Raw genomic sequence first — 16,119 nt, 5'->3', positions numbered from 1 at the left:
CCACACCTGCTCCCCTGAACACGTACAAAGCTATAATTTAGTGTCCAGAAAACATTATGAATATAAATAATGTGACTCTCTCTCTCTCTCTCTCTGTGTTATTTCATCTCTGTGGATGTGAAACATTTGCGAGAGCCCGATAAGCAACACAAAGCGGCAGGGGTAGGTCATCTATATGTCACAGCAGCAGAGGTTGTTCTCCCCGATCTCCAGCTTCCCTCCTAGCAGCTTATTTTATGCTAATTCTATGCTGATTTCATTTACATGCGCTGTCACACCGTTTCATACATGTCCATGTGCAGAGACGATGCTGAAAAGAAAACTTATGGATTCAACAGCTTATTTTCACTGTGAACTACAGTACATGCAAGAATAAATGACAATTTTCTTGGGACACTTGGGCAAGATACTGAACCCTGAATTGCCCCTGTTCTGAACTGGCTGTTCTGCCAGTGTATGAATCTGTGTGAATGTTAGTTTCTGTTTGAGCCCTTAGGCTCAGTGTGTGAATGATGAATGCAGATGTAGTGTAAAAAACGCTTTGAGTGGTCGAAAAGACTAGAAAGGCGCTGTATAAGTACGGAACATTTACGCTTCAGAATAAATTAACATTTAAATTAATTTTAAAACATTATGTCAGTTTATGTGTTTCCGGTAATGGTGTTCCAGATTCAAGGACCAATATCACTAGCCTAGCGTAGCCCTCTTAGCCTCGCCTATTTTTTCTGTGAAGCGCGCAGTTGAAAGCGCGCAGTTGTCTGTGAAATATCACAGACACAGACATCAAAGCTGTAGTGTCACAGATATAAAAAAGTACCTCCAGGATCCGTTTCAGATTAAAAGGCCTCTAGTGTTTCTGCGGACAGAATCCCTTCATTTGTTAACAAGGTTTTTATTGTATTGTATTTATCAAAGGCAAACTCAATGTAGCAAGATAGGGCTGGCAGCAGCAGTGCCGCAGCAGCAGCGCCAACTGTGGACACCACACATATGCGAGGTAGCCCTAACACACAGGTAGAGGTGGGCAATGTGTGAGGGGGACAGAGTTTAGTGCACGGTCAATTTATCACCCCATTATAACTAAATGAGCGGAGGTGTAGCTTTCATGAGGATGTTTGCCTTGTTTTATTTAATCTTAACATGTCAGTGTAACTTGGCTGTCTATTAGGTTATGTGGACTTCACCTAACACAACCCCACAGTCTGCAGTTAGCCCATACACAGACATACTAAATTACTAACACTGGTAAGCCATATGAAAAACTGGAGGGCAAAAAGGTTCTGTGTAAACTTCTGTGTGGAAATGTGGAAAAGTTTGAAATGTGAAATTGGGTCAAGTAAAAAAATATATATTTATATATAAATATCAGCAGCAACAACTCTGAGTTCATGCTCCAGGGAATGTTTGCAGAGGAAAAAGTCTTGGCCGTTCTAGTGCTAAAAAAACTAAATGCCATGCTGTAGTAGAATGAACAAGCTGGTGTTTAAGGGATATTGCATCATTTAAAATAATGCTCTAATTAATAGCGTATGTCATCTATAAAGCATTCGTATTGTAAATGATTTGATAACAATTTGATAAAGCCACCAACACAGCTTACAAATCCATGCGTAGAAAGTGGTGACAAGCAATGCAACACTCGGAGATATCATTTCTCATTCTGACAATAACATGCAACACAAAAAATGTCCAAGTTGCAAAATATATCTACGGTCTTACATTCTACTCCAAATTAAGCTTCAAATGAGAGATGGAGGCTTAAATTTTACATACAGTGAAAATAACAAATGCAGAGAAAGCTGGTATCTGATATGTGCTGTTTCATGTTGCTGTCTTTCCTCAGCAAAAGGAATTCACTGAAGCTAACATCTCTCTTTTAGTAGGGCTTACTTGTATGTGTTTCCACCTTCTATTAGATATTGTCTTATATAAGTTGACTCAATGTAAGAAAAAGTACTGTACGTCATATCTAACTGCCATTTCAATCAAACCTAAAATGAATACCTGCTGCTTTTCTATGCCTCTTTTACTTAGCAGCCCTCCCCCTTCCATGGCCACAGGTTGCATAACAAAGGCTGCATACAACCAGTCCAAAATGTTTTTAGCTTCATCATGGGATGTTCAGAATGAATGTTCTTGCTGGGCCAGTCGGCACTGCGGACCTCTGATGTATACAAAGATTCTGCTTCAGTCACTTTTCACAGAAAAGAAACTGCCAATGTGGTTTTGTTAGATATCTGTTGACCCAGAAAAAGAAAGATGAAAGAGGAGACTATGCTCTATTGGTTGCTGCTGATTCAATACTTTAAGAAATATTCTGGGTAAAAATACATAAAGGAGAATTAAAAAAAAGGATTCAGGCACAAAACACTGGATAAGTGTGTGAAAGAGCTGGTGTTTGTTTCTTAAACTATACACACACACACACAGGTAGAGCCTTTTAACTCACAATGACTAATGGTTCCTCAAACAGAGAGAACACCTTCTATTGCAGCGAGGTGTAATGAGACCAGTTACCACTGCTGCTGTTGTTCCTGCCCCCACCACCACCACCACACCTGTCATTATCCAGGACATGATGTTCCAGATCCAAAGTACAATTTCAGGGGACCTGTAGCCAAACTACAGGAGGAAGGAGGTTTGAATACACACTTGTGTGAGCGGTCTGCGTGTGCACCGTCTAAAGTCACAAATCCACTGAATGAAAAGGAGGGATTAAGAGAAAGGATAAGAAATGAGTGGGCTGGTGTTAGCAGGCTGAGGTGAGTTTTCAGGTCTGTGCTTTTTGACATGCATGTAAAAAGGTGTCTGTAATAACAATAATAATAATAAGAAGAAGTAGTTGAATAAAAATATGAGAACAAGTTGAGACATTAACAGAAATGTTCTGGATTTATTAGGACTAATTTTCAGTTTGCATATACCTCTCTGTGGAGAGACACTGACAAAAGTAGACAATAGCCACATGTGCAGTGGAGTTGTGACTTAAGGCTAAAATTCTGAAATAATACAAACCCAATGTGTATCCACACTTGCCAAACCTGCCAAAGTAGATCACTGGTTGTAAGATGTTAGACATAATTGCAAGAACGATAAATAAGAACAAATTGCACTCAAAAGCAAAAAACTTCCATTCTGCTTTCCATCCATCCATCCATCCATCGTCAACCGCTTATCCTGCGTACAGGGTCGCGGGCCATTCTGCTTTATATCTCAATTTAATGGGATTAGCCTACAGAGGCAACACATTTACTCCATGGGCATACACAGTGTACAGATTCTGTGTCTGATCAGACTTCATCACACCCTCCACAGGAGTGCAGACCTAAATTGTCCACCTAGCTCAGCTGTAAAGATCAAAAGACTTTACAGCATGGTGCAGTGTTTCTAGGTCAGCCTGTATTACAGCTTATAGTACATCCTTGTTTACTTATGGAACAGAAGAAACAGTCCCACTCATGTGGGACTCTCATATTAATGACTATTATGACATTGTTTGTTTTGTACTCTAAGTTCGTGCTTGCAATGTAAACTTTCAAATTCCCAAGGATAGACCCATGACCTTTTGTCCTGAGATCACATCGCTGGCACTGTTGCTGTCACACAACAAAGTGTGACAGGGCTAAATGTTCTCCTTGTCACACTTAATGAAACATGACATGACTGTGTGACTGACAGGCCGGGGTGCAGCTCGAACAAACACACCCTGCTAAATAAACACATGTTGTACTCATAATATATGACTTTCTTATCCACCGACTGCATGTTATTATTGGCATTCCACCAACTATAATACTACTCCTATGGCATATCAAAGACTGTTGTAACTTAAAGAGGACATTATGTTTTTCCTTATCTTCTATCATATATATTTTGTCACAATGTCGGATGTTCATACTAAATGTGGCCAAAGTTTGAAATAATGAGGTAAACCTATGTAACGGTAATCAATGTGAAAAGGGCTCCGGCTTCAGATTAGGTTTCCAACGTGTTTATTCTAATTAGCTAGGCAGGGATGACCATATACAGTCGTCTCTCCAGGCACAACACATCCACAAGTAAAAGTACATGGATGTGTCCATCCACCCTCTCAGTCTGTCACAGTATTCGACAGCTCTGCTCATAGGACTTTCTCCCAGAGCTAGCACAGCTCTAAAACAAAGTGTGGAGATAGGTCTGACTATGCGTGACTACTCTGCTCAGGAATACTCTTACAGTTTTTGGATGTTTGTTCAGTAAATCTCACGGAAAGTGGCTAATCAATTATAATATAAATAAGATTTTTTATGAGCTGTGAATCATGCAAAGCTACTCTAGTGGAATCCCAGAATAAAGATATAAAGCTAAAAATGAGCATAATAAATCCACATTAAGCAGTGTGCAAAAATCGTACTGGATCAGCAAAGTGCCAGGTTTCCCTCCTCTGTAACCAAATAAAAGACTGTGTGCTTTGAGAACAGCTTGTTCCTCCCTTTAACACAGCCAGTCATCATCACAGACTAACACCTCTGAGCCAGAGAGAGTGACCAGCAGCCCAACACAGGATAAAGCCTGCTGTTTAAAAAAACTCTCTAAACACACATGTATAAAAAAAATTTATTCATGAAACTATCAGGACATGATAATCTCTCACCGAGACTACATTAATATAGTAAGAGAGAATAGGGTTCGGTTTGTTTCCGGTGTATGAACTTAAATAGTTAGATTGTATGCAAAACAACTGAACTGGCATTGGTCATTAAGAGACATAAGTGCTTCCCCTACGATAGCTTTCTGAAAGCAAATTTGAGAATACAATTCATTCATTTCAGAGGGTTAGAGATTCTTTACTGCGTCATGCTGTCGTTTATAGTCGCAAGTTCAGCTCACTGATATTACAGCCTGCAAGTTTAATGTTTTGGTTCAGTCTCACATCAGCCTTGTTTTCAGCCACAGCAGACAGCTGTTTCCAGAAAAAGAACCTCTCTAAATACAAACTGTACTACTATAGTCTATGGCTGCCAAGCACCAAATGGCAGTGTAGTGTTCACAGATTGTTCTGGCCTAAAGAAATCAATTATAGCTGCTTTAAAAACACATTACATTCACGCTTCTCTCATTCTCAAAGTCTACATTTTATTTGTAATAACCTGTAAACTACACCAATAAGAATGAGCAGTTTGTGCAAAATTAAATATACTATATATATGCTCCCATGCTGGCACTGTCTTCCTCCTGCGTTTAATGAATTTGAATTGCTTAGGGGCCTTGAGCTTTAGCTTCAGACCATTTTGTCTCTACAGAGCGAAAGAGGCCAGTTAATCCCCTCTTTGTGATTAGAGCATACATTTATTCTCTGCTGCATTGCTGCAAAAGAAGAATGTTTTTTTCCTCAGCAGAAAATACGATTTACACACATCTGTAACAGAATAACAAACACAGATACTCACACATGGGTATGTCATCAGTTTAAACAAACAATCCTGGCACAAATATGGTCCAATCTAAAGTGACTAGGCCAAGAGAGAAAAAACGTTGGTTGGCCTGCAGTTGAATATTATATATAATGTACATGAGGTACAACAAAAACCTTTGAGATAGCGGCAATAAAATGTGTTCATTATTCTAAATAACATACTCTGTGTTAAGCCAATCAAATATGCTGACACGCAATGTGCTTTAAATTTGCCTAATTAGCCTATTATTCCCTTGTTACTGGCCATTACCGCTGTCTAGTGTGAACAGTTGGACTAACGTTTGACAGCACTAATAAGGTGCACATCTCTACTCATAAACCTGTAACGGATGCTGTGGTATCATAGCAACAAGTGACAAAGTCTGGGCCCACAGAGCATGTGAGAGATCCGAGTATGAAAATGATTACTGTAATTTTACATATGATTTTTCTACTTTGTCTGAGTGAAAACCATGATGCCTCCCACACAGTGGACATCTGAATCTTAGCAGCACAGTGAAGACAATGGAAGTGAACACACTCTTTTTCAGACATTACATGATTTTAACGCAATAGAAGAGTCGGTAACACGTGCACTACGTACTATGTGTTTGTTTTGTTAAAATAGGTTGTTATCCAAGGGCGTAGGTTTGTCCTTAGGCTATGGACGGTCCCTACCAAAATTTTGGGAGTACAGAACTCACTGTACCAATATTTGAGCAAACTCGTTTGCATCACCTGTGGGAGTGAAGTCATATTAGATCATTAAGATGTGCCCTCAAGGCGCAAATTATACATGTGACTATTGCTTGGCTGTTGTTTCAGAACATTGGACAGCTCTGAGAGAGAGAGGGTGTTGTTCAATCAGACACCAAAGCTGTTATTGTGTGCTGTCCATACATTTGGACAAATTATATTTTGATGCTTTGGCAACCTTGCACCTTTCGTGCCTATAAAGCCCTCTAAATTGAATTGAGATAGAGAGAGAGCTGCAAACCTCCCCCTGCTGATTTTAACAGAGAATCGCTCATAAAGTCAAAAGATGTTTAGCGCTCTGCTAGTGCTACATTCTTATGTGAGTGTTCTGATTATTACATGTATTCTTTGATTTTTAAACAGTGGCCTTAGGTTTACTATCTCTCACCACACAATCACTTCATCCCAGCTCTCCCCAGTGGGCTGCCAGTGCTTTTCTGCCAGAGAAAAAGAACGCTATATGGACCCATAACCTTATGTTGTTGTTGTTATTCAGCCTTCCTGAGGCTATTGCAGCAAACCTACACCTTTATTGTAATCAACCCATGCTAATGAAAACCGTTCTGTTAAACATGTTCAAAACTGTGCAATTCTTCAACAGAACACCTGACGTGTGTGCAGAAACAATAAGACATAATTTGTAATAATGAATTAGATTTTATTTTCTCTTGCAAAGTGTAGTAATATAAGTATTTATAATCGTGCTTTAAAGTGACTACGTTGGTATCGATTATATATTTAAAAAAAAAAAAAAAAAACAGTCTGGGATGACTACCAAAATGACTGCAAGAGCATTTATGTCTTTCAAACAAAATGACTGGACTCAAAACAAACACGATTGATTGTGCATAAGTGTTTAAACTGAAATACTTCTAATAAGATGTGTATCTCCAAACCTCTTTTTACAATTAACTGTCTTTTCCTCAGTTGATTTTTGTTTTGTTTTTTTACATAAACTCTCTGACTCTGCTTGATTTGCATGAATGTCTGCAATTGGCTTCTGTAAGTTCACAGACAGAGAGAGGGAGATACTCCGGATAGGCTGGGAGCAGGAGGGGGAAGGGCAGGTTAACGTGTGTGAACATAAATACAGAGTGCAGCCTGACACTGAACATGCATCTGCTGTCATCGTCCTCTTCAACACATCCAGCTCCACCACTGACATCAAAACTGGTTTTAGTCAAGGATCCGCAGGCAAAGGAGAAGAGAATTACAGAAAAGCAGCAGAAACAGAAGACAGATTATTTGAGCACTTCTTTGGAGAAAAACAGCAGCAGAAAGTCATCATGTCTCTTCAAGTGAAGAAGACAGACGTGCGTCTCGTGTTTTTGGGAGCAGCTGGAGTGGGGAAGACAGCCCTCATCCAGCGCTTCCTCAAAAACACCTTTGAGCCCAAGCACCGGCGCACAGTGGAGGAGCTCCACAGGAAGGAGTACGAGGTGGGGGGTGTCAAAGTCACCATCAACATCATGGACACCAGTGGCAGCTACTCCTTCCCTGCCATGCGTAAGCTGTCCATTCAGAACAGCGATGCCTTTGCCCTGGTCTACGCCGTGGATGACCCAGAATCCCTGGAGGCGGTCAAGAGTCTGCGAGAGGAGATCCTGGAGATCAAAGAGGACAAGTACACGCCAATTGTGGTGATAGGCAACAAGATAGACCGTCTAAGTGAGCGTCGGGTGTCCAGCGAGGACATGCTGTCCACTGTAGAGATGGACTGGAACCAAAGCTACCTGGAGTCCTCCGCCAAAGAAAACATCAACGTGCTTGAAGCTTTCAGGGAGCTGCTCAAGCAGGCCAACCTGCCCAGTTGGCTCAGTCCTGTGCTGTACCGGAGACGAGAGACCTTCCCCAAGGAGATCAAAAAAAGACCCCCTTTGAACAAGACCAACAGCTGCCTCATCTCATAATGATGTGGAGCTGCTCAGAAGGCAACGCCACCAAAAAAACAAAACATGAAGACATGCCCACAAGAGACAGGGAGAAAGAGACTGAAAGGACTTTGGTGATGCGGAGACACAAACCAAGAGACAGTGTTAAATGTGTCAAGACTCTAATGAAAGACTAAGAGTTGTATTTCCTCATCGGGCTTGAAAACATCAAACCCCACAACAACACTGGAAGCACAAAGACGCTGAAATAAGGAAGGACACCACCTTCAACACGTGAAAGAATGTTGTTGAACAAGTGTTTGTGGAACAGAAGGGGGGAAAACGACTTTCTGGGAATGTCAAAAAAAAAAAGATGTAATAAGTTGTGACAGCGTAGAAGCAGCTTTATGTATCTTTATCCACTACAAGCTCAGTTTTCAGTCAAATGTATATGTGATATTTCTTTTTAGGTTATTTGCGTTGATGGTCTTGAAAAAGTGCAATAAGTTTGTGATGATTATTTATGCAAAAAGACTGTTTACATAATATGAATAAAGTGAACAATAGAAGCAGAACTTAAATTGGAAACTGTAGGTGTTTTTTCTCTTTCTGTCTTTGGCTAATACATTCTCTTTTTTTATACGAGTAAGCTTTAGTTTATAACCAACTTTATTTTGTAATTCAATTCAAATGGTATTTTCTTTTTACCATAACAGACCAAGGTGATTTCTGGTGATCTTATTCAGTGCTTTTTTCAAGGTAAATAAAGCCATTTTCCTATACTTATACTCCTATAGTCCCACTGCTTTTCTCATTCACTCTCCACACATTCATTATCAATCTCTTAATTTTTACTGATCTGACTGATACATGAAAGAAGAGACAAGAATGAAGTGTTGTCTCATGGAGCAGTTATGATATTCGTCAGATTTACATACTTAATGTATTCATCTAAGTTGAAAAGAGAAGCTTCCGCTAAAGAAATAATGACAATATTACATGTGGAACTAACGTTGTAAACTACTAGTAGGTATTTAGAAAACTTTAGAAAGAGTTTTTAAATTTTTAGTTCTTCTGTCACAGCAATTGGAGACATCTGTTATTTGAATGTAATATTAAATGACTGTATTTTCCACTCCAAAACTGTATTGTGTTGACTAATTGTCAAAATCTGTTCTTGAGAACAGTGCTGGTCTAACCAGAAATGTAAGTTTTAAAAAGACTGAAAAAGAAGAACTTGGATGACCTGTCTGCATTTTAAGTGATTGGTGTTGATTCTACTAAATGTACCAAACACTCCCTGGAAAGCTTCATCTTTATCCTAGTGAAATAAAGATATGGACTTAACGCGTTGCTGTGTCGCGCCCACACAAAATAAATGCCGTGATCTCTCTGTTCTGTGTTGCACTGCCCTCTGGTGGTCAATGTTTGCTGAATCCTCTCTGTCGGTCAATATGAGAAAGCAGGTCTTTTCAAACAAGGGTTTCAACAGTGACATTATAATGGAACATAACAACCTGTAAATGCCTTATCAACTTCTGTCTCCACTGCCTGCGACAATACACAAATAAAAAAAAAAAAACACAGGCTATGTGGCCCTAAAAGGTAATTTATAGCGAAATTAGCAACTGAAAATGTTGGACGTATGCTGTGTAATGTACCTCATTTGCAGTGTGTTTCAGCAGTTTTTCAAGTCTTGTGACTTATGTCTGTTCAGTGCAGACACAACCACAACACAGTTTAATGAGGGAAGAGAGTCTGCAGGTTTTTATTCCCACCAAGCAGGCGAGGCAAGATTTAAGTCGGAATTACAAACAGTTAAAAAACCACGTTAACCAATGCATTTTCTGATCAACAGGCTACATCCTAGTGCAACCTCAGCAATACACTGCAAAATGTTGGCCTTCTGGATCCTATGTGAAACCGCAGTGTGGGAAGTTGTAGTAGTGCTGCAGATTGAAGCACTTACAATCGCACAATTAAAGTATTCAGGCCTCTGCGTTCATTTTGATTCCCTAATAGCCCTTCATATGTATTGTTAACAAGAAATCCTGACTGTTAAGGCCCAGAGAGAAAAAGGTATGCTTCCCCTTTCCAAACATGTTCAGAGACGGTGCATTGTTTCCCCAGAATCAGACGAGGAAGTGACCTATGATTATCAGATCTCTGGTTCCTCTTTGTGTACTGTTTAAACTCACAGCGGTCATCAGAGCCGGTCCACAGCGACATGCAATTTCGTCTTTGTGGCACACGGACAACGAAGAGAGACAGACCGTCTTTTTTTTTTTTTTGGAAAGCTCAGGTGCTTTCCGTTCAGGCTGTAGTGACGACGGGCATCGCTTGCAGACAGGCTTTCAAATAACTATTTGATACCACGCATAGAAATGTAGTCAACAGATTTGTTTCACAGACTTATTGAAACCAAATGACAGCTTACAATTCTGTTTGTGTCTCTGCTCCTAGACTTGGTCAAAGCTCCTCAGTGTTCTACAGATACCTGAGAAGTTTTGAACAAGTATAGGATCTCTGACTGTCACTACATCAAGTGCTTCATGTACGGACTGGCTTAAGACAGGCAAACAACTAAACAACCACTATTATGAGTGAATGATTCTGTTTTACACTGCATTTTAAACAAGATTTACTGTAGTGCTGCACATCAGAGTTAAAGGTAAGCCTTTTCATACACCAATACAGTATTTTACTGTTTGTTTTGCCTTTGACTGTCATTGATAATTGCCAGCTTATCACTTTATCAAGTATCTGCAGATACCAGTGTGCATAAAGAGAGCTTGACACAACAAGCAGAGCAACTTGATTCAGAGCAGCCAACAGGAAGAGGAAAAGATCCACAAATGCACTGAAATGAAACATTTCGACCGTGAATTGTTCTGAAATCTTAAATATTCTATATCTATATTTTATATTAGGCTGTATTCTTATTATGTGGGTGTCAAAAATAAAGACATATGATCATATAATACAGTACAGCATGTCCACTCTGTGCATTTAACATTTAAAATGTCTGTCGTTTTCTATCAAGTTCATGCAAAATATATACAATTTAATTTAGACTGGTTTAGGAGAGAATAATTTAAGACAGAAAAAGGTCCCTAATTCATATTAAAACTTCATAAAATCTGACTTTACTGCAGTCTTGTTCCCATAAGTCCATAACCAAAGCTCAATATGATTCCTCATTTTGTAGAGACAAGGCACAAGAGGATGAAACTGCTTTATTTTCACACACATTGACAAATGCCATAGAGCTTGACAGAAGGGTTTAAGTTTCTAAATTACACGCCCTCAACGTCACAGACAAATCAGTGAATACAGAGAAGACATCATGAAATACACTTACAGACAGATACAGTTTTAGCCAGCACAGCAACAGCATTTGGTACAACACTAGCGTGTGCATCTAGCTGTCAAATGCCCATCCATCAGGACAAACACAACTAAATGGTAAAACGGAAATAAGTACAAACCTGCTGCATGGAAGACATTCTCGACAAACTTTTCTCAACATGTGAAACAGGAACAAAGCATCAAAAACACGAGAACAAATAATTGTGCATTGGCTTATTATTAAGTATATTTCCCTGAGCAAAAGGCTCAATCAGCATAGAAATACACTACTTTCCCTCGAGCAACACTTTTGCTCAAAGCACCAAAGGATGCACATGTTCCAATGACAACACAGCAATTCATAGACCAACATCACAAACTGGTGTTTTTGCCAATTTACTATGAAATGCATACATTTCACATTAATGCTGGCCATTTCTTTCCAGTGCACCTGTCCTACCTTCCAGGCCGCCACCAGTACAAAAAAACAACCGAAGAAGCCTGCCATATTGGATTATGTCAAAGTTGTCATTGTAAAATAATGCATCTAAAGCATGGATCAATTCAAAGTCCACTTATCTGGTACATTCAAGTGCTGGTACACTACTCAAGTTTCAAGACTTCAATGTTAGTTGATCTAAAGAATTGCATACATGCATCCATACTGTCCAAAATCCTAACTCAGAGGGGCAACTTGAGCAAAATGTGAATAACTTGACAACTACAACACATAAGCTTGGTCACATCCCCAGATAATACTGTAGCTGACAAAAAGGAAAACCCAGCAGGAGGTTTCGCTGTGATTATAAATGTAACAAAAGGTAGGTTCCTGCAAACACAGCAAACTGAAATGAACAAAAACCACTGACTGCTTAGAAAAACAAATACATGAAGAAAAGCTATGCTCCGCCTTGAAAAACAGTCACCAGCAGTGTTTAGTATTCATGGTTTGTAGTTAATTAGCTAAAACTATGATGGTCTGTCATTCATACACTAGATGTAACTGTCAATAACAGTCACCATCAGCCTAGGTATATGTCTAGGTATGTACTGTCTACTGCTAGAGAATTATAGTATCTTAAAAGGGTCAGTTCAGCCAAATAACAAGTTAAAAAATTCATAATAAAGCTTAGGCGTCTGCTACAGGTGCAATAGAGTGGAAGTGAGGGGAATTTTATTTGTGGCATTGAAATCTTTTATATACTCAGGATAATCCACAGACTTCACTGTGAACATTTCAAGTTTTATTTGTCAATATTTTGAATCCCACATTTCAGTTTTTCAATCCATTCATTTAGCACCCTAAATGCCTCCATCCTCTTCTCGTCTAGACAATACTAAAGATAAGTAGGAAAATACATAATGTTGTTTAACTGACCCCCTGATATATGCATTAGAAAAATCCCTTAATTTCTGATGTTGCAGATGTTGAGAAACTTCTTGTGTGACACCCAGAAGAAGAATAGGACATTTTACCAAACACTACCACAAATGGTGCAAAAAAAAGCTGCTTGTTTGGGCACCATATAAAGAGTTTGTCCAGTCTTGTCAATGTGGTTAGAAACAACACAACCCATTAACAGAAGAAATACAATTTTACAACTGTTGATAACACGTTAAATAACTTAAGAGTTATTCTTAAGAGTTTCTTTAAATTAATTAGGATGTAATCCTGACATACACAAGATATGGAACATGACATCAGCATGTTTTTACAGCACTGGGAAGAAGTGCACCTGCCCTCAGTCACTGTCACACCCACCTCAGCTCTCACTATCTGACTGTCTAGTCGTCCACGGTGATGTTGCGGAACAAGTAGGCCATGGACTCTCCATTATGGATGCGGCGGATGGCTTCGGCCAATATCATGCTGACATCCACAGTCTTGATTTTGGGACACTGTAGCTTCTGTACTTCATGGGGAACTGTGTTAGTCACCACCACCTGAGGGTCGAATAACCACAAAGACTGTTACTAAATTTAATGAGACATTTTCTACTTAAATGAAAAAGCAGTTTACCAGTGCAGTTTCTTCTCAGACAGTCACTGAAGATTTGGACGTGAGGGAACTCAAGACAGTGCTGCTTTATTAAAACTAGTGCGTAAACGTGCGCACTTTTCTTTGGGCAACATGTATTTTCTGCCTCCTTCACCTGGTTGACCTGTGACCTCTCAGTGGCTACTGTTGCTCATGGCTTCCAAATTGTCTAGAAATCTCAGATGGCTTAAAACTGATGTTAGACCTTTTTAATCCACACTGAGTGAGCTCCAACACACCAGATTTGGCAGAGAAGAGCTAAATTAAGCCACCCAATGCCTGCCCCGGTACGTATCAGAAACAAACTGGGGTCGCAAGAAATATGTTAATATGTTCAAAAAAAAACAAATAGTATAAACTTACAAATGTTCCACAATAAAACTATATATAGACTACACTGTTACCATTGCTTTCTGAACCCTGAAAAGCAATGAGGAAATGAAAATTGAAACCAACAGTTTACAGAAATGCAACTCGCTGGATATAATGATCCTTTTTTTGTTCCAGTTACAACTTTGATGCCACAGAAATTCAGCTAAAAAACCTTCCATTAGGAGGAAGTACTCTCCTTTACATTTTGCTTATAAAGAATGTATGAGAACTAATGAATAAATGTGTTTCATGCTGGCTTCAAATAAGTTCTTCAATTTGGCAGGTCTTCCCTTGTTACTTCTCCTTCAGCAGATTGATATTTGATAGGTTTGACATTCATTCCTACTCAACAATGCCTAGTTTTACTGACCAAACTGAAATACGAGAAGAGACTGGCATTCATGAAAACAACAAGTTTAGGTGTCCTCACCTCATCAATGGCAGATTCCTCTATGAGGCGTGGAGCATCAGCAGACAGTAGGCCGTGTGTGGCCATGATGTAGATTTTATAGGCTCCTCTTTCTTTCAGGATCTCTGCAGCTGCAACAAAGTCTCCTACATCATCTATAATGTCATCCTGGAAGAAGAAAATAAAAATACAATCTGTAACAATTACACCCCCTCTCCTTCTCTTAATAATTCATTTCTCTGTCACGGTGTAGCTAATGTGTTGGCTGCCCTAACAGTATAATTCAGGAGCTTAGGATAATGGCAGGATGGACATATGAACACAAATGTGAATTATGGGATAAAAAAATAATGCCAAAACAACAAGTCAGTGAATTGAGTCAATAATGTCTGTTACACAGGAATATCCATCTAAAGTGTGCCTATGTTAGCCAACATTAGCCACCATGAGCTACTGGCTATACCAGGCTGTATAATTAATTAGGCTGTAGCAGCAAATCCTCTCTGTTCACTGAACGAAGCATCGGTTTGTTTTATTGCTCATGAATTACACTTTTAACACATAAGACTGAAAAGGTTTCACTTTTAAGGAGTGAACATGTAACTCAGAAAGCATGAATACTTCAGTTCACATTTGCCAGTTATATTTTTAAAACCATGAGGCATTTACATGGGTAGTACAGTAAATTATTTAACACTTAAAATTGCAGGCAACTTGAAATGCTTTGAAACCAGCCAGAGTATTAAGTAACTGACAATGAACTAAAACTTATTTTAGAATCAGTATTATTACCTTTTTAATAATAATAATAATAATAATTTCTTAATAAGATCTTATTCCTTTTTATTGCAATACCTTCTTATCTTGTGGTTTTACATATTTATGACCTTTTTATTTAAACACACTGATTAGACGCTTGTCATATGAAATGTGCTATATAAATAAACTTGACACGATGTAAATGAGAGCCATGAAAGAGTAATTTTCAATAGCAGCGCAGCTATGTAGGCTGCAGAAAGAGCATCCAGAGCATCATACCACAATAATGGCTATTCTCCCTCCCACGTCTCCGACTACAGTGATGGGAGGTTTCTCCTTGGCCATCATTACTGCAAAGGAAAGTGGAACTGGTTACATGACAGGGCACTTCGAGGTGGTTATGTGCACTGCATTTGACCTAATCAAAAACAAATCTCAGTAGATTGGGCAAAATGGGTTGAGAAAATGTTTTTTAGACAAATCTGCAACCAGAATTATGGGGTTGTTATTGGATGATGTGTAGAAATTGAGTAATAAAATGCAGTGTTAAATTTGACATGGTGATTAAAAGTCAGATTTTCCCCCCCATTGTACACCACCTACCCCTACCTATGAGATTAAACTGAAACACCAAACTTAGTACAGCACATGCCATGCAAAATCAAATTCCTAGGGTTTTCTGCCCAGGATACCCAATCAGAAGGCAACGCACAACTGCCTGGACACAACCTCAGGCCCAGGCTGTGGCAGGCATACAGCAGCAGTCTGCATATGAACCAATATGCACCACACAATCTTATTTCACACAGGACAACAGTGGCTGACAAGCACTGATGAGGGTTCCTTCATTCACACTTGCCAATGTTCTGGGGTCATTCCTCAGTCGAACATCACTGCTGCCAGCGACTACTTTTACATGCGCACAATAATCAGAATACATCTCGGAGGAGATGCAACAGCTGCATTTTTCAAACCTTTATCACACAGCAAACAATACATAATTTAATTATTCACATCTAAGCGATTTCATTTGTCACTGTGTGTACTTCTGAGGTAGGCTGTTGTCCATCACTGTTACAACAAAAGGTTACAGAGAAACATGAAAACATAACATGTTAAAGGCAACATGAAA

At 39.2% G+C, this 16,119-nt stretch overlaps 2 protein-coding genes across 5 annotated transcripts in view; one reads left to right on the top strand and one right to left on the bottom strand.

Annotated features, from left to right (window-relative positions):
- LOC123956913 (phosphoribosyl pyrophosphate synthase-associated protein 1) overlaps window positions 1–16,119 on the bottom strand; it is a 35,039-nt gene that overhangs the window by 6,533 nt on the left and 12,387 nt on the right. For 2 of the 4 annotated variants that reach the window (XM_046029487.1, XM_046029466.1), the window contains exons 8-10: window positions 15,267–15,337; window positions 14,250–14,396; window positions 11,283–13,353 (exon numbers count right to left, since the gene is read on the bottom strand). In XM_046029487.1, coding sequence (XP_045885443.1) covers window positions 13,195–13,353; window positions 14,250–14,396; window positions 15,267–15,337 — 377 coding nt within the window. In that variant the 3' untranslated portion in view covers window positions 11,283–13,194. Of the gene's footprint in view, window positions 1–7,705; window positions 7,795–11,282; window positions 13,354–14,249; window positions 14,397–15,266; window positions 15,338–16,119 lie in introns of those variants that run through there. The other 2 variants (XM_046029479.1, XM_046029468.1) reach the window with 2 other exon arrangements.
- On the top strand, window positions 7,319–8,265 carry rasd4 (rasd family member 4). The gene has a single exon (XM_046029499.1). It carries the CDS (start codon window positions 7,477–7,479, stop codon window positions 8,098–8,100), a length of 624 nt encoding a protein of 207 aa, XP_045885455.1. The 5' UTR covers window positions 7,319–7,476; the 3' UTR covers window positions 8,101–8,265.

This window comes from Micropterus dolomieu, linkage group LG02, assembly GCF_021292245.1.
Source record: "Micropterus dolomieu isolate WLL.071019.BEF.003 ecotype Adirondacks linkage group LG02, ASM2129224v1, whole genome shotgun sequence".
Classification (NCBI taxonomy): Eukaryota; Metazoa; Chordata; class Actinopteri; order Centrarchiformes; family Centrarchidae; genus Micropterus; species Micropterus dolomieu.
This window is presented reverse-complemented; position numbering and strand designations above follow the sequence as displayed.

What these genes read in the sequence shown, in the direction of transcription:
- rasd4 (XM_046029499.1), top strand. Translation starts at nt 7,477, where the DNA reads ATGTCTCTTCAAGTGAAGAAGACAGACGTGCGTCTCGTGTTTTTGGGA.